This window comes from Meles meles, chromosome 2 (assembly GCF_922984935.1).
Source record: "Meles meles chromosome 2, mMelMel3.1 paternal haplotype, whole genome shotgun sequence".
NCBI classification, from domain to species: Eukaryota; Metazoa; Chordata; class Mammalia; order Carnivora; family Mustelidae; genus Meles; species Meles meles.
The window spans coordinates 29,013,632-29,033,922 of NC_060067.1; the positions used below are offsets into that span (position 1 = coordinate 29,013,632).

General features: G+C 40.2%; 1 protein-coding gene across 4 annotated transcripts in view; it reads right to left on the minus strand.

Annotated features, from left to right (window-relative positions):
- The window catches only part of ATP10D (ATPase phospholipid transporting 10D (putative)), a 108,616-nt gene that overhangs the window by 39,045 nt on the left and 49,280 nt on the right, over window positions 1–20,291 (minus strand). For all 4 annotated transcript variants that reach the window (XM_045997778.1, XM_045997777.1, XM_045997779.1 and 1 more), the window contains exons 6-10: window positions 17,639–17,745; window positions 17,225–17,356; window positions 16,420–16,547; window positions 16,049–16,301; window positions 5,474–5,712 (exon numbers count right to left, since the gene is read on the minus strand). In XM_045997778.1, coding sequence (XP_045853734.1) covers window positions 5,474–5,712; window positions 16,049–16,301; window positions 16,420–16,547; window positions 17,225–17,356; window positions 17,639–17,745 — 859 coding nt within the window. The remainder of the gene's footprint in view (window positions 1–5,473; window positions 5,713–16,048; window positions 16,302–16,419; window positions 16,548–17,224; window positions 17,357–17,638; window positions 17,746–20,291) is intronic.

The window sequence follows — 20,291 nt, forward strand, 5'->3', positions numbered from 1 at the left end:
GGTACTGGGACTCTTCAAGAAGAGGCTGGTATGCGCAGCCTTCCCAAATTAAATTTTTTAGAGACTTCTGCTCTGTGGAACACATTTGGGATTGCCTTAGAGACCTTATAAGCTTATAGTGATTTCATTGTCTCAATGAACTCTTTACTGACTAATGACTCACTTCAGGACATAAGGAGTCCCCTGAATTCCAAAATCAATCTAAGACAAATGAAAGGTCTCTACCTTCCACTTTTGTGGTAAACACTATTGACATAAGCCAGTCTCACGTGCCAGTCTGGGAATGTGACGACTGCCTGAACCAAGAAGCTGGGCCATGAGTCTATGAAGAGAAGAGATACTAGAGCCCGCTATAGGTGGGGCTCTGGTCAGCAAAACTGTGTTTACAAAAAGTACTCTTAAATGTGGGAAAAATCCAGAAACTCAGGACCACACAAGAAAACCATAACACAATACATGAAAGGAGAGCCCCCGAGATTTAAGGAAAGTTCTGTATCACACTGCGGCTGTAGGCACGTAACATTCTTTCATTTACGTTGGTCTCTCTAAATAAATTAATCCCTAGTAACTAAGATACTTAGTTGCTGAACTGAAGAGAAGGTACAGAGCTATCACACGCAATTCTGATCTCTATGACTGTATCTAGAGGATACAAAAAGAAAAAAAAAAAAAAGATAGGGTCTTTTCTGAGATCCAAATCTTCCTCACTGAAACCCTTTATTACAACATTGGATTTTGCTCTTTTTTTCTGTGATGGACAGCTTCTGCCTTCTCGGAACTCCTATTACCCCAAGAGCCAGGCCCACATCGTGCTGCTTTAAATGATTCCAGGCGCATGTCGTTCTTGGAGTTTGTAAGTTCCTTTAATGGAAGGACCATCCTGTATTGATCTTTGGATCCCTAACTCAATACCCAGCACATGGAGAAGAATAAAAGTTTATTGTACACGACTACCAAACATTTGCTGCTTTTATATTATATAAGTAGGCGCTGGAGAAACAGAACAAAAAGATGCCACTCTTTAGAAAACATACATAAACCCCTCCCACTTGGCCTCAAATAGACATTTTTTTTTTTAAATGCAGAGAAAAGTTACCCTCCTAATTAAAGAATTTAAGCACAATGTGGATAGTTTCCTATAGTTAAACAAAGCCTTATCTGGTTTCATGATGGGAGTCCTGAATCTTTGTCTGAATCGTATATAACATCTGACTATTTAAAATTTTAGATTTTCATGATTTACATTATGCCTTGCTATCAGGTTGTGGATCTCATTAAACAAGCAAATGCTGGCCAAGACCTCTCTTTGCCCTCTAACAGCGCTGGCTGAAGCTTTACGATGGCCCTAATACTGCTCCCCATTCCTCCCTTAGTTCTACCAGTGGCCACGGCTCTTACTTCATTTCCCACTGCCGTCCCACTCCAGCTTTAGGGGCTCACTGGCCCACCTCGACAAGGTTGGCTAAAGTATGGACACATGAGACTTCTGGCTTCCTCAGATTCCTGACCACCACAGACCTGAAGGAAAAAGATGAGCCCCCACAACCACACACGGTCATTCCTCCCCCACACCACGTTCATCCACAGACCCTTGTCTCTGAGCCCCTGCGGTTGCCACACAGTCGGCCCTACATGCTCTTCCTTTTCTCCTCTGCAAACCCCTACTCATTAGTTTAATCCCAAATCAAGTTTTACGTCTCTTCTGTGGCCCTTCTCGATCCCTCCTCATCACCTGAGAGTACATCACTCTCTTCTTTGTGCCCTCGCTCTACTCTGGTTTAACCCACCATTATGGCATCTATAACACAGGATGGTATGTATTTATTGATATGTCTGTCTCCTCTACCTAGAATAAAACCGAAGGACAGGGACATGTCATATTCATTTTATATCCCAGTGTCTAGTATTTTGCCACTGTTTTCCACTAAGCCATTCATTCATTCATTCATTCGTTCACTGATCCCATCAATATTTATTGTTGCTCTATGGTGTCAGGCACTCCTCAGGGAAAGAGAGGTGCCTAGGGCAGATAGGACCCTAGCTTGCATGGAGCTCACATTCTAATGAGAGGAGACATCAGATCCGAACACTAACCTGTGAACAAATAAGACGCTTCTAGAATGAGACAGAGAGAGAGAGGGTGGGAATGGGGGTAGAAAGAACTTTGGATTGGTGGTAGGGATGGTTTACTGACGAGGTGATGTCTAAGCTAAGGCCTCAGTGACAGAAAGGAGAGCCATACAGGGCTCTAACAGCTACCCAGGCAGAATGAACAGCATTCTCACTGAATGAAAGCAGAGAGAGGACAAAAGAAGCCTAGAAAACACCGGCCTACAAAGAAAAGATTTCCATTTAAAATAGGTAAAAGGAACCCAGGACTCAGGGGTCTCCGTGACATTTTAATCCCCAAAGGTTGGCATATTTTTGCCAGTACCCTGCCTAGGATCCTCACCCCTGGCTCTCAACTTGCCTCCCCGTCCAAGATGCCATCTTACAATCCTCCATTTCTAGACATCATGGCTCTCAATGTGCTCTCAAGTTGTTTTTTTTTTTTTAATTTATTCTTTTTTTTATTATGTTGTGTTAGTCACCATACAGTACATCATTAGTTTTTGATGTAGTGTTCCATGATTCATTGTTTGGGTGTAATACCCAGTGCTCCACACAATCCATGCCCTCCTTAATACCCACCACCAGGCTAACCCAACCCCCATCCCTGTCCCTTCTAAAATCCTCCATTTGCTTCCCAGAGTCCATAGTCTCTCATGGTTCATCTCTACCTCCGATTTCTCCCCCTTCATTTTTCCCCTCTCCTAATGTCCTCTGTGTGATTCCTTACACTCGTATTTCTTAACCTGGGCTCCATGGACAGGCTTCTACAATTGTATGCAAAGTTTTTATAGATGCTAATTTTTCAGGACAAAGAATTTATAGCTTTCTCAAAATAATCTCACGTCTCCAAAAAGGGTAAAATGAACTTATCTAGAGCAAGAGTGAAATGATCTCATATCTCAAGGAACACTTACCTCTTTATCCTATATATAACGGTGTGGTTTTGAAAACATAAAATCAAACAACAATCCCAGTGTGTCTACGCAATGAGAATGACACATGGCCTTGAAGTATAGGGCAAGTAAGAAAAAAAAAAAGAGACTGAGCATGGTAATCAGCTTCATTTAACAACCTTCAAAATTACTTCTCGAGGGGCACCTGGGTGGCTCAGTCAGTTAAGCATTTGCCTTCGGGTTGGGCCATGATCCCAGGATCCTGGGATCGTGGCCCTGCATCGGGCTCCCTGGTCAGTAGGGAGTCTGCTTCTCCTTCTCCCTCTGCCTGCTGCTCCCCTTGCTGGTGTGCTCGCTCGTCCGCGCTCTCTCACTCTCTCTCTCTGAATAAATAAAATCTTAAAAAACAAAGCAAAACCAAAAATCCTACTTGTCAAGAATAGGCACACAAGTCACTGCACTGGATGTTGGGGAGTCAAGATGGGAGTTCTTGCTCTCAAGGAGTTAATGGTGTACGTCAGAGGCAGAAATAAGAAATAAATGAGAACCAAGGAAGGGAGGGAATGTGTACAGAGAGCTCAGGATCTGAGAAGAGTCTGAGAAGTCTTCAGAAGGAAGAATATTTAGGGGTACATGGGAGGCTCAGTCCGTTAAACAACTGACTCTTGGATTCAGCTCAGGTCATGATCTCAGGGTTGTGAGATCAAGCCCTAAGTCGGGCTCTGCAGGGTCTGCTTCGGATTCCTTCCCTCTTCCTCTCCCCCTCCTTCTCAAGCCCTCCCACCGCCTGCTTGCAGGCTCTTTTTCTCCCTCAAATAAAAATAATGTATAATAAAAAAAAAAAAAAAGGAAGAATATCTGAAGTAGTTTTATAAGAAGTAAGTATTTCATCATGTTTGGTAGACAGAGGTAGGTTGCCGGTAGGGAGAGTACGTTTTGGATGGAGGAAATGGTACGGATGAAAGAACAGGCTAAGAAATATCATTTTTTTCTAAGAAGACAGTGAGACTAAATCCAGAAACTGAGAGTGTGGGTGGGGCACAGCCCCCCTGGATGGCCAGGCCCTACTACTTCCAAGAAAACATGAGTCAATAGGTGGTAACTTCATGTACATGAAAAATGTAAAAGCTTAGTAGAGGAATAGGTGAAAAGAGAGGAAAATAGATATCTATTTCAGATATCACCTATTTAAAAAAGATTTTATTTTCAAGTAATCTCTACACCCAATGTGGGGTTCGAACCCACAACCCCACAAGAGATCAAGAGTCATGCGCTCTCCTAACCGAGCCAGCCAGGTGCCCCTTTTTCTGATATGGCCTTAAAGTGAGTGCACAGAAGAGGCTACATGCATTCTTTCCCTATTTCTCTTTCAGAAGTTGGAAGGAAAATTAAGCCTAGATGTTTTGAATGGTCTGACCTATGTCCAAGAACCACTAGGCCAGGTTTTATATATCTTAGTGCCACAGAAATTAACGAAATGAGTTGTACTGAAATATCATCCTCATGACTGCAATTTTCACTGGCAACTTTGAAAAGAGGTAAGAGAGTTCCCTCAAGGCCTTTCTAGGACAAGCGAGCCCACTGGGGTCTACTCAGATCACATCGCGACTATGAAAACCACACAATTCAATGCAGAAACCCAAAGATTCCCCCAAAGTAGATTCGTTCTTGTTAGCTGCCTATTTTAGAGATCAACCAGTTACTGGTCTCACGGCTAGGGAGTCCTCATCTTGGGAAAACACAAGTATTAATGAACTGTGGAGGGCAGAAATCAGACAGCTGAATTTTTACCGAAGCAATGTTAAGTATGGCAAAACTTGTGATCTCTCGTTCTTTCATGAAAGTATTGTCTGTCTTTCCTATCTTCCACATGGCACTCTCTGTTTTCCAGCAGCAAAATGGGTTCATCAGTAGGAGTGACTGAACAGTGTCCAAAACTTCCCTCTGGGAATCAAGCAACACCCAGCAGAGCTTTAAAATGGAAATACGAGAAAATGTCATCCTGAGGACTGGGAAAGGGGAAGAGGACACAGGTGTGGTGGGATGTGGGGGAGGAATGCAGAAAGATTAAAAAGGCCTTGGGAGGGTACTTGAATTTGCCTGTGATTCAGACATCCTTCACTGTCTGTGAGATAACCCTGCCAAGCTTTGGGGCTCTGAGAGTGAGCCAAGTGCCTGAAACTCCAGAAGCCTTCTTCAGGCTCAGACATGACTGGCCCTGATCAGAAATACCATGCTTTTTCAGAAATGATCTATTATCTCTCAACACTGAATCATCCCACAAATTAGGAAGTTGTGATAGTGTGTGCTTATACTTCTAATGATGTGTGGCAATTACACTAAACAGCAATTACGTAGTCTCTTCTCAGGTAGGAAAGACAACAGTGTTGGGCTCTGTCATAATTATGGAATGTTCTTTCATTATTCATGACGGATGTGCAAAATTCAAGTCACGCATTCACACTTACAATGGGGCTACTGAAAGCAGCCTGTATGGAGTGAGGCACTTCACTGGCTCCTTCTCTACTTCCCAGAGCTGAACAGCTCCCAGCAAGATGATTCGAGGATTTACTTCCCAAGGGCCCATTATGAACCGTCCTGCAGCTGGGGGCCCTGGGTTTCGCCATATTGCTGAGGGAATCGCTCGGAGTGTCAGTGGAATCTTCATCTTCAGAGATTGCTTCCTGGTAGGACTCTAATCTCTTGGCTGAAAGAGAAAAATCACACAGGGTCATTATCTGAGGAGAACCGCTTGCAGGTTGAGTATGTCGGGCATTTACTTCAACTGAGATCACACATCATCTCCTCCCTTTTCAAATCTGCCCTCCAAAATCCCCTCCCCAGATTTCCCTTAATGAACTTACCTTGCTGAGAAAAGGAGAAGCAATTAGGAAGCAACTCCCTTCTTATCCCATCAGGAAATCTACCAACCTCTCCACACCTGTATTCAAACTGTTTTTACTACTACTACTACTACTACTGCTACTACTATTGATAAAGTTTCAAATGCCAAGCTTTCTCTATTTGTAATCTGCCTCCCACCCCCGCCAGCCATCTCAAGGACTTCGCCCTTACAATTCTCCCCTTATGCTGACACCAACCTCTCCTCCACCAATCTCATGGCTTTCTGTCTCCGTCTGCCCACGGACAATACTCCTGGCAAGGTCACCCCTGAGCTCCACATTACCAAATCCAATTATCGCATCTGTCGGTATCTTATCTGCACTCTTAGTAACATCCAACAGAGCTGACCATTCTCTCTGAACGGCTCTTTTGGCTTCTCCCACACCATGCATACCTGTTTTTCCTCCTACTTTAATGGCTGTTCCTTCTTAGTTTCTCCTGCTGTCTTCTCTTCAGCCCTCAAACACCGGGTTGCTGCAGGAACTCTTTCCCTTCTCCACCTATATACTCATCCTTGGTCATGTCACCTGGTCTTATATTTGAAATATCATTTCATATGCACCTGACTTCCAAACCGGTAACTTCAACTCCAATTTCTAATTGGAATCCAGACTCCTATATATACCTAACTCTCTACTTGCTACTTCCAGCTGGATGTCTAGTGGACTCTTTGAGCAGATATCCGCAGAGCTCACTCTCTTACCTTTCTCAAGTCTCTTATCACATCCCTTGACAGCAAAAGCTTGCCAGATACAACAACCACACTATTATAAATCCTACTGCAGCACTTAACACCATCGAAACACTATAGATCTATTTTTTTTAAACATCCACTAGAATACAAACTCCTAAAAAGGCAGAGTTTTGTCTATTTTGTTAATATGATATTAACATGTTAATATGATATTCCCAGAGCCGTATTTACTAATACTCAGTAAATATTTGTTGACTAAATAGACATTAGATACCTTAAATTTGATATGGCCAAAGAAGAACTCTTCCTCACTTCTCCCCCAAACTTACTCTTCCTCTGGCTTTCCCCATCTTTGTAGACAGGACCTAACTATTTATCTAGCTACTTATGCCAAAAATCTAGGAGTCTCCTTGATTCTCCTGGTCTTCCCCAGCCCCCATATGCAAAGCATCCCCAAGAGCTATCTATTATTTATCCAAAGTACATCTCAAATATCTCAAACTCTCTCCATCTTCATTACCTTAGTCCAACCCACCATCACTTCCCAACTGGGCCAGTGCAAACAGCCTCATAACTGGTCTCCTTGCCCCTTTGCACTCCATTCCTCAACCAGTAGCTAGAGTGATCTTCCTAAAACACAGAGCAGAGCAGATAACTCATGCACAAAGCTTCCCTTATGCTGGCTTCCATAGCTCAAAATGATCTGATCTCAGCTGACTTCTTTAACATTCCTGCCCCTTCGTCTTCCACACTTCTCCACAGTCCAGCCTCGCTGGCCTTCTTTTCCTACTTTGAAAACTGCCAAGCTCATTTTACCCTGAGGGCCTGTATACCAGCTGCTGCCTCTCACTGGTAGGTTTTTGCACCTGAACTTCAAGTGTGTTATTCAGATCTAAGCTCCAAATATTAGAGAGGCCTTACGCCCCTACCCAATCCAAAGTGCCTTCCAATCATTCTGTATCATAACAACCCATTTTAATTCTCTGGAAAGCACTTTTCATTATTTTTTTCTTGATTTAAGAATGAACTAATTTGCATCTATTTTCTGCAATAGAAGCTCTTTGAGAACAGGGGTCCTTGTGTGTCTTGTTTATCATGATAACCAGTGTCTGGAATACAGAGTAGACAATCAGTAAATATGTGCTTGTTGAATTGCTAGCTGTCGTATTCAGGCCAAGTCTAGTTACGAAATATAGAGTATGGTTTTGGCAAGTTAATTTATAAAATAAAGAATATCCGCATATCCTGTTTAATAGTCTTTATCTGGGGGTCAAGGGAAAGTTGTGGGGTAGGGACTTAACATTTATTAGGACCTCCTTTCCATCAGGCGTCTGTCTAGGTTCCTTTACAAATGTCTACATCTTCCTTTTTCATCTTAAACATAATGCTCCCAGGTAGGAACCATCACTGCTCCACTTTATAGCTAAGAGAGTCTAAGATCCAGACAGATCTTTGACCAGGGACATGGTCTTTTGACCATGGTTAAACAGCTAGGTGGGGGCAGAGCTGGGATATGAATTTAGATCTTCCTGACTCCAAAGCCAGTACATGTATCTACTACTTCTATCTCTTTAGCAGTCATCGGTATGTGATAGATTAGTTCAGAGATTCTCAACAAGGGGTGAATCTGTCCCCCCAAACATTGGACAAGGCCTGTACACACTTTGGTTGTCACGACTCGGGCAGGAGTGCTACTGGCATTCCGTGGGCAGAGCCCAAGGAGGCGTCTAAACATCTTAGAAGGCACAGGACAGCCCCCATGATGAAAAATAATGCAGCCCAAAATGTCAATAGTGCTGAGGTTGATAAGTCCTTGAACAGCTAAAGAAATTTACTGGTATGTGATACCATTTTTAAAATAAATAATTATAGGGGTGCCTGGGTGGCTCAATGGGTTAAGCCTCTGCCTTCAGCTCAGGTCATGATCTCAGGGTTCTGGGATCAAGCTCCACGTCAGGCTCTCTGCTCAGAGGGGAGACTGATTCCCCACCCCTCTCTGCCTGTTTCTCTGCCTACTTGTGATCTCTCTCTCTGTCAAATAAATAAATAAAATCTTTAAAATAAAATAATTACAGTATTACAAAACCTATAGAAACATGAGGGCTATACTTCAGGAAGTTCTTCTAGCCATCATTAGGGAAATCAGTCACCATGCAATTGTGTAATTACTATAATGCCAGACAGCTCAGCCCTTAGGACAGGACAAACTTGTTCAATATATAGCACTGAAGAATACATGGGGTAATCTTTAATCATTTCGTAAAAATCTATGAGAAGGAAATAGACCAGTAAAGTACCAATTTGATTCAGAAAACAAAGCTAACTGGAGTAATACTTGTAGACTCTGAAAATTTCTCAACAACTGGGCATGAAAAGGAAAAGCATATTACCATATTGGTAAACAAAATCTACCCAAATTATCATGAAGATTTTCATATGTCTCTTAAAGCTTTTTCTAATTAGTTCCATGAATGCCTCAGAGTGGGGCAGGACTCCTTGCCTTCCAACTCAAAGGAGAAAATACAAGTATGTAGTCTTTCCTTTGACTCAAAGTAGGTATTGGATCAGATACTAGATCAACTACTTTATTTCTCCTTCTTATTTAATCTCTCATCTTCTCTTCCAGCTCCCCCTTCAAATAGCTAATAACCTGTTCATGGCCCATTATTTATATTTATTTGGTATGTGGAAGAAGTCAGCAAGAATCTATGGAACAAAAAGTTTATCACACTTTTTTCAATGTGCTCCCCAAAGAGCCAAAAACAAAAATGAACAGCACAGCATGCTCATGGATTTCTCCCAACTATATCATCCCCATATCCGCCAAACATTTTGCTATGAACTAATCCCCCAAACATTTCCAGCATCCCAACTTTGACCTGTTATAAACAGCATGCCCAGCTAAGCTTCGTCCAACTGTATCATCCACATATCCTTGATACACAAATCTTTTCTTCTAAACTAACTCCCTGTGCATTTCCAGCATTCCAAAATTTCTTGCCCGATATCCTCTAGGCCCCAAACTTTGATCAGTGCTAAATTCGCCTCCTACGCAGACTGCTGAAAATCAAAACAGTATGCAACAAGAACACCAGACTTTAATCTTAATGACACTCACATATTTTTACATTTCCGTGTCTGTCTTCCACACTGGACCATGAGCTCTCCCAAAGATCAATCTATTTATTTTGAGAACTATAATTACAACCACAATAGCAGCTCTTACTTACAAAGAACTTATTCTGTGCCATGCTCCAAGTGGCTTTTCATGAATTATCTTCATGAATAATACGGATCCTTTTTATTGAGGCCCAGAGAAATTAGATAACTTGCCCAGAGTCACTGAGCTTGTGGGCAGTAAAGACCGGTATCAGATTCAGGAGGCCGGATTCCAAAATCCTTGTTCTTGGAAACTGCTATGGGCTACCGTAGAGATCACATTCACAAATTGTGCATCATAAAGGCACTCCCTAGACAAACTGAAATTGAGAAACATTCTACAAAATCCCTAAATAGCTGTCCTTCAGAACTAGGTCATCCAAAAACAGAAAGCTTGAAAAGCTGTCAAATCTTAGTGACTGTCCCAAGGTCTCCTGGATGTGATCCTTGAAGATAAGGTAAAAATGAAGAAACCTGACTAAAGTATGGATTTCAGTTAATAATGACATGTCAATATTATTTCATTACTTATGACAAATGTATTATACGACTAATATAAGACGTTAACAACAAAGGAAACTGGATGGGGGGCACAAAGGAACCCTTAATAGCATCTGTAAATCTCGTAATATTCTACACTAAAAAATTATTTCAAAAAAGACATCCTCTTTAAGTAACCTTTTAAAGAAATATTTTTTAAAATTTTAAGATGCACACAAATTACCTGGGAATATTGTTAAATGAAGATTTTAACTGAAGCTTTAAAGAGGGGCTGGAGAACCTGCATTATTTTTAATACACACCCAGGTACTGCAGCTGCTGCTGAGTCCATGGACCAAATTTCTAAGCTGTAATCTTTTTTATTTTTTTTAAGTTTATTGATTTTATTTTTTTTTTAGGTTTACGGATTTACATAATCTCTACACCAAATGCGGGGCTCAAATTCACGACCTGAGATCAAGAGCTGCACGCTCTTCCAGCAGAGCCAGCCCGGTGCCCCTATGCTGCAAGGTTTTAAAACATCAAATGGTGGAATTGTGATCAGAACGGCATTAAAAGTAGAGATTGCTCTAGGCAGTATAGACATTTTAACAATGTTTATTCTTCCAATGAATACTGTTATGCTGAAAATTAAAAACAAACAAACAAACAAAAAAAACAAAAACAAGGGCGCCCGGGTGGCTCAGTGGGTTAAGCTGCTGCCTATGCCTCAGGTCATGATCTCAGGGTCCTGGGATCGAGTCCCGCATCGGGCTCTCTGCTCAGCGGGGAGCCTGCTTTCCTCTCTCTCTCTGCCTGACTCTCTGTCTACTTGTGATTTCTCTCTGTCAAATAAATAAATAAAATCTTTAAAAAAACAAAAACAAAAACAAAAACAAACATCAAATGGTGTTGTCAGATGCGTTTAGTTCAAATGCATATGTGAATGGGGCTCTTTCCTAGCAGCAATGTTCTTTACGGAAAGATCGCCTAAGCAAATCTTTTGCCCGCAAATCCTAAAGAGTTAACTAGCTTTCATTTCAGTGAACATAATATGTCTCAGCGTTAAATTCTGGAGAGAAGTAGCCCCTACTATTCCCTCCTTTATCAATCAGAGTGTTTGTGTACATGTCCTTGTTTTTAAACCATTACAGAAAGGAGACCCGGAACTCTGGATGTATCTTTGGCAGAGCTCTGCTCCCAGGCAAAGCTGGAACTTTCTAGAAGGAGTGCAATATCCATGGAGCACAAACAGTTCAGTCAGGGTAGCATAGGGTTTTCAGTCACTTGGTACCTTCTCTGCCTATGGGGCTACAGAGGAGACGCCCTTGCTGAGCCAAGTGTGCAGGCTCAGGGACTGGGATGGGAAAGGGAGGTACTGGCCCTCTTAAATGCTCCTAATACAAAAAACAAGGCAGTGCTTTCCACTGTACATTTTGTGAAACATTACTACTGTAAGATACTTCTTCAAAACAGGGATCTGGAGTCAAACATTATGAAGGACACAAATCTCACAAATGGGTGTGAAAGTTCAGCTACACTGAGGTGGATTATTTATATAAATTTTGGCAATAATTATAGTGCAATATAGCATAGCCTCTAGAAGGGTAACTCCCATGGTGTACAAACAGTTTAGTCACGGTAGAATAGGATTTTCAGTCACCTGGTACCTTCTCTGCCTAAGGTAGAGAAAAGAGAACAGAAAGGTGGTCATGAGGAAGTCTTAAGAAAAATGGTTGTAAAAACAAAAGCACACCATAATGCCATAAAAAATATATATATTAATGTGTACAAAAAAAGACTCAAAAGAAGTGTACAAAAGTGTTAATAGTGGTCCACTCTGGTGGGCGTTATTGATGGCTTTTAAATTTTCTTCTTTTAGTTTATCTGAAATTTTCTACAATACTGCTTTTGTAACAAAAATACATTGAAGAAGATGAAACAATGCAGAGTATCACCATATTCAATATGAATAGCTATTTTTTATATTTCTATAGTGATTATGCAATAAATATCCAACACTTTATCCCTCACGTTCACAGGTAACAAAACCCGGCTTAAAAAATACATGTGTCTAGGAGGGTGCCTGGGTAGCTCAGTCAGTTGAACATCTGCTTTCGGCTCAGGTCACGATCCCAGGGTCCTGGGATACAGTCCCACACTGGGCTCCTTGCTCAGCGTGGAGCCTGCTTCTCCCTCCACCTGCTCTGCTGGCTGCTCCCCCTGCTTGTACTCTCGCTCTCTGACAAATAAATATATACCATCTTTAAAAAAAAAATTCTTCCTCTCCATCTACCCCTGCCCCAACTCATGAGCAAGTGCTCCCCACCATGAATAAAATCTTAAAAATATATATACGGGGCACCTGGGTGGCTCAGTGGGTTAAGCCGCTGCCTTCGGCTCAGGTCATGATCTCAGGGTCCTGGGATCGAGTTCCGCATCGGGCTCTCTGCTTGGCGGGGAGCCTGCTTCCCTCTCTCTCTCTCTGCCTGCCTCTCTGCCTACTTGTATCTCTCTCTGTCAAATAAATAAATAAAATATTTAAAAAAAAAAATATATATATATATACACATATATGTATGTATGTATGTATGTGTACCTAGGAGAAAATACAGTTATATTTTTCAAAAATTTGGGCCGGGTTTAACACTACTGACAGGAGTTATAATATTCATAATCTTAATAATATTCATAATAACTGACAAGATTTAATAAACATAAAAATTCTGATAAGTAGAAACACCCTAAGAGACGGTGCTAGACAGAATTCTAAGATGGCCCCCAAGTTTCTGGTCCTCCTGACCGGAATATACCTTCTGGGTACTATGGTGGTTTCACTTCTGTGATTCACTTATGTTATATGGAAACCATGGAAAGATTTTGCAGATGTGACCAAGCAGTTAACCAGCTGAATCTGAGTTAGTCTAAAAGAAGACTATCCTAGGTAGATCTGATTTCATGAGATAAAAAGAAGAGTGACAGTACTTCCCTGAAGTCAGAGAAATTCAAAGCTAGAGACTCTGCTACGGCCTTGAGGAAGCAAACTAGGACGCTACAGAGAGGCTATGTGGTAAGAAACAGTGGGCCACCTCTAGGAGCTCGGAACAGTCCCAGCTGACACTAAATTTCAGCTTGGTGACAGACCCTGAGAGGGGATGCCACCATCCCACACCCAGGTTCCAAGCCCCACAAAAGCCATGAGACAGGATATTTGTGTTAAGGTCATTAAATTTGTCGTAATTTGTTATGTGACAGTAGAAAACTAATACAGCGATAAATGAAGAAGCAGGAAAATACTCATCACACACAGAAGGATATTATCACAGGGACAAATTATTTAACATTCAGTTTAATACAAGTGCCCAAATGAACACGGACAGTGACCACAGACAACCTAGACTGAACAACGAGCTGAACGCCAGCCCTGCCTTAATAGATAAAATCTTCCTACAAAATAGGAAAAGGAAATGATCATCTTACCAAGGAAATTCAAAAGGCGTACGAACACATAAAAAGTTAAGCATCTCATTGCTAATCAGAGACAAATTAAGGCAATGAAGTGCTGAGTTGACAAAAATCACACAGATGAAGAGTAACTTCATCCCATTATGGCTGGTGTGGAAAGTGGGTATTGTTTTTCTGTATGGTAGGAATGTAAATTAGCACAATATTTTAGAGGAAAATTTTGTAGGATCTATAAAAATTTTATATGTACATTCCTCTGGAGCCAAAAAGTACCACTTCTAGAAAGGTATCTTATAAAAATAAGATATGTACAAAAATGTATGTACAAAGATGCATACTATATGATGAATTTTCTTTTACATATCATAATCTTTAATTATGTCTCCTTGCCTTAAACTCTAAAAGCTACATGAGATCAAGGGACTTGTGTCACATATTAGGGACTCACAAAATTTATGTTGAATGAGTGATAATTGAGTAAGTTCACTGAAAGTATTGTTATAATACCAAAGTAAGCCTGACCACATACAGTGCAATACCGTGCACTTAACGTTAAGTTACGAGCTCACTCAGAAAAAAAAAAAATCCATGAGATAGTGTTGAATAAAAGAAGCAAACCACAAAAAGAAATATTGTAACTGTTCTAACTTATAAAAGGGAAAATGTGCAAATACGTATGTTCACATATAAAAGAATATGGAGAGTTATATATTCATCAAATTGTTAATGGTGGTTAACCTCTAGAGAGTAAGGTTTTTAATTAGTTATGGATAGTTCTCAGAAATATTTTCATAGGAGTGCATATTACTTTTGTAAATAACGAAATTAATGTAGTTCAATTCTTTAAAGAAAGCTTGCCATTTGTATTATTGACTTCCTTAGCCTCAGAAGTTTAGCTCTTTGTATTTATTCTTAAACTATGTGTTTTTAACCAAGAATCGATGGATATTTATGGCTAAAGGATGATGTGATGGGTTAGGAAGAGGATGTACCCCTCCCTTTGGAATTATTTTCAAAATAATTATTTTCAAAATTATTTGAAATTATTATATGAAATTATTTTCAAAATAATCTTAGGGAGATTCAGTTGTTTCATTAGATTCAAAATATTTCTTAGGGAACTCCTCAAACTCAACACACACAAAACAGATAATCATATCAAAAAATGGGCAGAAGATATGAACAGACACTTCTCCAATGAGGACATACAAATGGCTATCAGACACATGAAAAAATGTTCATCATCACTAGCCATCAGGGAGATTCAAATTAAAACCACATTGAGATATCACCTTACACCAGTTAGAATGGCCAAAATTAGCAAGACAGGAAACAACGTGTGTTGGAGAGGATGTGGAGAAAGGGGAACCCTCTTACACTCTTGGTGGGAATGCAAGTTGGTGCAGCCACTTTGGAGAACAGTGTGGAGCGTCCTGAAGAAATTAAAAATAGAGCTTCCCTATGACCCTGCAATTGCACTACTGGGTATTTACCCCAAAGATACAGATGTAGTGAAAAGAAGAGCCATCTGTACCCAATGTTTATAGCAGCAATGGCCATGGTCGCCAAACGGTGGAAAGAACCAAGATGCCCTTCAACGGACGAATGGGTAAGGAAGATGTGGTCCATATACACAATGGAGTATTATGCCTCCATCAGAAAGGATGAATACCCAACTTTTGTAGCAACATGGACGGGACTGGAAGAGATTATGCTGAGCGAAATAAGTCAAGCAGAGAGAGTCAAGTATCATATGGTTTCACTTATTTGTGGAGCGTAACAAAGAACATGGAGGATATGGGGAGATGGAGAGGAGAAGGGAGTTGAGGGAAAGTGGAAGGGGAGATGAACCATGAGAGACTATGGACTCTGAAAAAGAACCTGAGGGTTTTGATGGGGCGGGGGTTGGGAGGTTGGGGAACCAGGTGGAGGGTAATAGGGAGGGCATGTATTGCATGGAGCACTGGGTGTGGTGCAAAAACAATGAGTACTGTTACACTGAAAATAAATAAATAAATTTAAAAAAATTTTTCTCCAAAAAAAAAAAAAAATTCTTAGGGAGATAGTCATAGTTTCATTAGATTCTCAAAGTATCTATAATACTCTATTCTCACTGTACCTCATCTCTAACCTCCTATTGCTATTAGTAATTTCCTTCCCTTTTGAAGAAACTATGGCAGTAGACCCCTTGACTCTGATCTACTAGCTTTTGAAAGCACAATGAAGCTTAATGCCTCTTTTGATGAGGTATAGCACTTGTATGCTAGAATTATCAAAGCTTTAACTGGGTGCCAAAAACAACCCATCTTAGGGTTGGTTTTCACAGAAACCCAATACTCACCATTTTCTTCATGGCAGTAATCGAAGCCTGCCACACTACATCTTCGGAAAACCATCTTATTCTCAGTAAGAGTTCCTGTCTTATCAGAAAAGAGATACTGAATCTGTCCAAGATCCTCGGTGATGTTCAGGGCTCGGCACTGAACAGTGGAATCCGTTTTCTCATTGTAGAAATCCACATCACTTTGAATAAAATATATCTGTCCGAGCTTCACGATTTCAATGGAAACATAGAGTGAAATGGGAATCAAGACCTAAGAGGAACCAAATAATTTAAGTAATGTTAGAGGGAAAAGGAAGTTTGAGAAACCAAATATAGTTGGGTAAGTAACAAAGATCTTAAAATTCTATGATGAGCTCAACAGAAATTACCTGTAACAAAATGATCATGGTCCAAAACATATAGAATCCTGCCAACACTGGTGATATGACATGTCCGTCAGGCTCAGGGATATTAAAAAACATTATGTTTTCATATCTACTCAACCAGATTCCATGACCTTTCAAAAAACATACAGACATGAAAAGGATGGTACATATGTATTATGTAAATATAGAACTTCATTCCTAAAGAGGAATAATTATATTTATTTTGGATGAACACCAATTGCTTATTTCTGAAAACAAAACGAAAAGCAAAAGGCTCCACATTCTCCTGTCTCGGTCTCCCTTCAAATCTCTTCCCAGGTCCCTTTCCTACTGTGGCCACGTGTAACTGGCTATAATCAACATTAACGCCTTTCAGATCACAGAGTGAGAAAGATAAAGATGTGAGGGAAACTATTATTGGCAAAAAAAAATCTCCTTTGCAGAAGTCAAATATTCATAAACATTTTGAAAATAAAATACTTTCAAATAAAGATGTTGCTGAAAAGAGGTCAGTATACAAAAATCTTATTTTTATGGGGAGATGGAGAGGAGAGGGAGTTGAGGGAAAGTGGAAGGGGAGATGAACCATGAGAGACTATGGACTCTGAAAAACAACCAGAGGGTTTTGAAGGGGCGGGGGGGTGGGAGGTTGAGGAACAAGGTGGTGGGTAATAGGGAGGGCACGTACTGCATGGAGCACTGGGTGTGATGCCAAAACAATGAACACTGTTATGCTGTAAATAAACAAATTAAAAAAAAATACTATAATAAAAAAAAGGAAAAAAAATCTTATTTTTATTTTACCTACCCAATGCACCAGTTAAACACATCACAACCAGAAGCAGGACACACCAAAGGACATCTGTATTTGCTCTTCTTTCTAATTTGCTGCGCTTATACCTTGGGCCGCTGTTGTTCAGCATTGCTTTGGTTTCATGGCCTACACAGGTAACGTGTCAGAAAATATGCAAATTAAAGCCAGATAGCAAGTATCATGTTTTTACGTCTCTGTGACAGGTAATTTAATAAAGAGTAGTTGCATAGTATATTTTGCTAATTTAGTTTGCTTTTGTGATCCATTGAGAAAAACAGAGACCAAGGATTAAGCTTATCAAGACAAAATTTCCTTTCTGCTTTTATAGACTGCATTCTGAATAAACAGAAAATGTTAACTTGAAGAAAAACAGAGGGGACAACCGTGAAGATGAGGGGTGTCACTAACCTGCGTAAACTACAATGCCCACCACGGCCTCTGTGTTTCTAATGGTGCATCCTCTAAGTAGTAAATTTTCTTTACTGAGACCCACACGTTCTTTGTTGGAATGTTCTCTGTAAGAGAGCACAGAGATTCATTTTTACATAGTAAAACTGGGGGGAAAATAAATAGCAAACATGGGAATGCAAAAATAAAAATCATGGATTTTGAGTTTTCTTGACTGGACGTATTCAGTTGAGCAGTTCACAAGAAAGCTTTCAAATCTCTGGGCCATTTGTTTTTGTTATTTTGTTTTGGCTCAGAGAAAGATGCAAAAAGTTTCAATTACCATTGTTTTCCATTATTCACCGATTGTCAACTTTTACAAAAACTCAGAAATATTTCAAATAAGGAACTGTTAACGCAAGTACAAACTGTATTTCAGGTAACTTAGTAACAGACAAGGGAAAAGTTCTTGATAGGATTAGGAAATTACAATTTTCAACCCAGATGGAATCAAGGCTTGTTCTAGGCCATGGTAACCTGTGGCTGCTAAAATCATTAGGTGACAGACTGATAAGGAATTTTATAATGAAAGGATAAGGTAGAGAACACCAATCTTAACAGAACTACCCATGAGACGAGGGACATCACAGGCCTCCAGATGGTATGGAACAGATGTCTCCAGAGGGTCCTAATCAAGCTTCTGTAACAGAAAATCAACCTAGAGTCTATGGCATCAAGAGATCTGTGAAGACTTTGAAATTGTACGCAATATTTCCTGCGTGCATGTATATGTGTTTATCTACGTCTATCTCTGTAGAAATAGAAACTATTTCTTTCATCAGATTTGAAAGTGCCCCTGGAACCCTCTTACACTGTTGGCGGGAATGCAAACTGGTGCAGCCACTTTGGAAAACAGTGTGGAGATTCCTTAAGAAATTAAAAATAGAGCTACCCTATGACCCAGCAACTGCATTACTGGGTATTTACCCCAAAGATACAGATGTAGTGAAAAGAAGGGCCATCTGTACCCCAATGTTCATAACATCAACGGCCACAGTCGCCAAACTGGAAAGAGACAAGATGCCCTTCAACAGACGAATGGATAAAGAGGATATAGTCCATATATACTGTGGAGTATTATGTCTCCACCAGAAAGGACGAATACCCAACTTTTGTATCAACATGGACGGGACTGGAGATCATGCTGAGTGAAATAAGTCAAGCAGAGAGAGTCAATTATCATATGGTTTCACTTACTTGTGGAGCATAAGGAATAACACAAGGGACATTGGAAGGGAGTTGGGGGAAATCAGAGGGGAAGATGAACCATGAGAGGCTGTGGACTCTGAGAAACAAACTGAGGGTTTTGGAGGGGAGGGAGGTGGGGGTTGGGTGAACCTAGTGGTGGGTTAAGGAGGGCATGTATTGCATGGAGCACTGGGTGTGGTGCATAAACAATGAATCTTTGGACACCGAAAAAATTAAATTAAATTAAATTAAATTAAAAGAAAAAAAAAAAGGAAAGAAAGAAAGTGCCCGTAGACAGTTTACAGGAAGTAAGAGGGCCAGAAAACAATGTTCACCACCACTGCAAGTATGTATCTAAGTGCAGTGAACCAGAGGCGAAATGACCTGGCTTATTCAACAAATGGATGGCAAGGGGGCACAGGGAGAAGCAGGGAGGATTCAACTCAGGAAGAAGGCAAGCAGCTCAGTCTAGAAAGGGGTACATTCTACAAGCTAACTGGCCTAATTTCTTGGGAGGAAAAATATAGAGACATGTCAACCAAATGAAATGGGCAGACCTTGTTCGGATTCTGGTTGAGATATCTACCAAAAAATTTTGATATCTAGGATATCAATGAAAAATTTTTTGAGATAACTGGAAAAGTCTGAACAAAAACTAAGTATTAAATGATAACAAGAAATTGTTCTTTTTTTTTTTAAGACTTTATTTATTTGACAGAGAGAGAGATCGCAAGTAGGCAGAGCAGCAGGCAGAGACAGAAGGGGAAGCAGGCTCCCCGCTGAGCAGAGAGCCCCATGTGGGGCTCGATCCCAGGACCCTGAGATCACGACCTGAGCCGAAGGCAGAGGCTTAACCTACAGAGCCACTCAGGCGCCCCTGTTCTTTATGTAGTTAAGTGTGATAATGACGTTATGGCTCTGGTCCTTTACTGCTATATATTCATAGTGAAGTATTTACAATGAAATGCAAAGAGGGAAGAAATAGGAAGATAATTAAAACAAAGTTGGCAAAATTATGAAATAGTTATAACTGGGTGAGAGCCTGTGGGTGTTCATTATATTTTTCTTCCGGCTTCTGCATGCTTGAAATGTTCTGCAATAAACAATTTAAAAATTATCAAAGTAATTAGTTGATTAAGTTATAATAGTGGCAAAAATACAGAGAAAAATAACTGGAAATTTTTTTTAAATAAACAAAAAGTAATGTATTTCATCTATTTTGAAAATGCCCTCTTAATTTCAGCATTAAAATTAGACTGTTTTCTAAGCAATATACTTCAGTCAGTAAGTTGTTTCTTTTTTCTTACATACAGGAAAATTGTTATCTGAAATTAAAGGGAAAAGGAAATAACTCTTCAAAGAAGGTTTCGTACCACAAACGACAAAGAAAATTGATCTGTCCCTTCACTCCTGTAATTTGTAAACA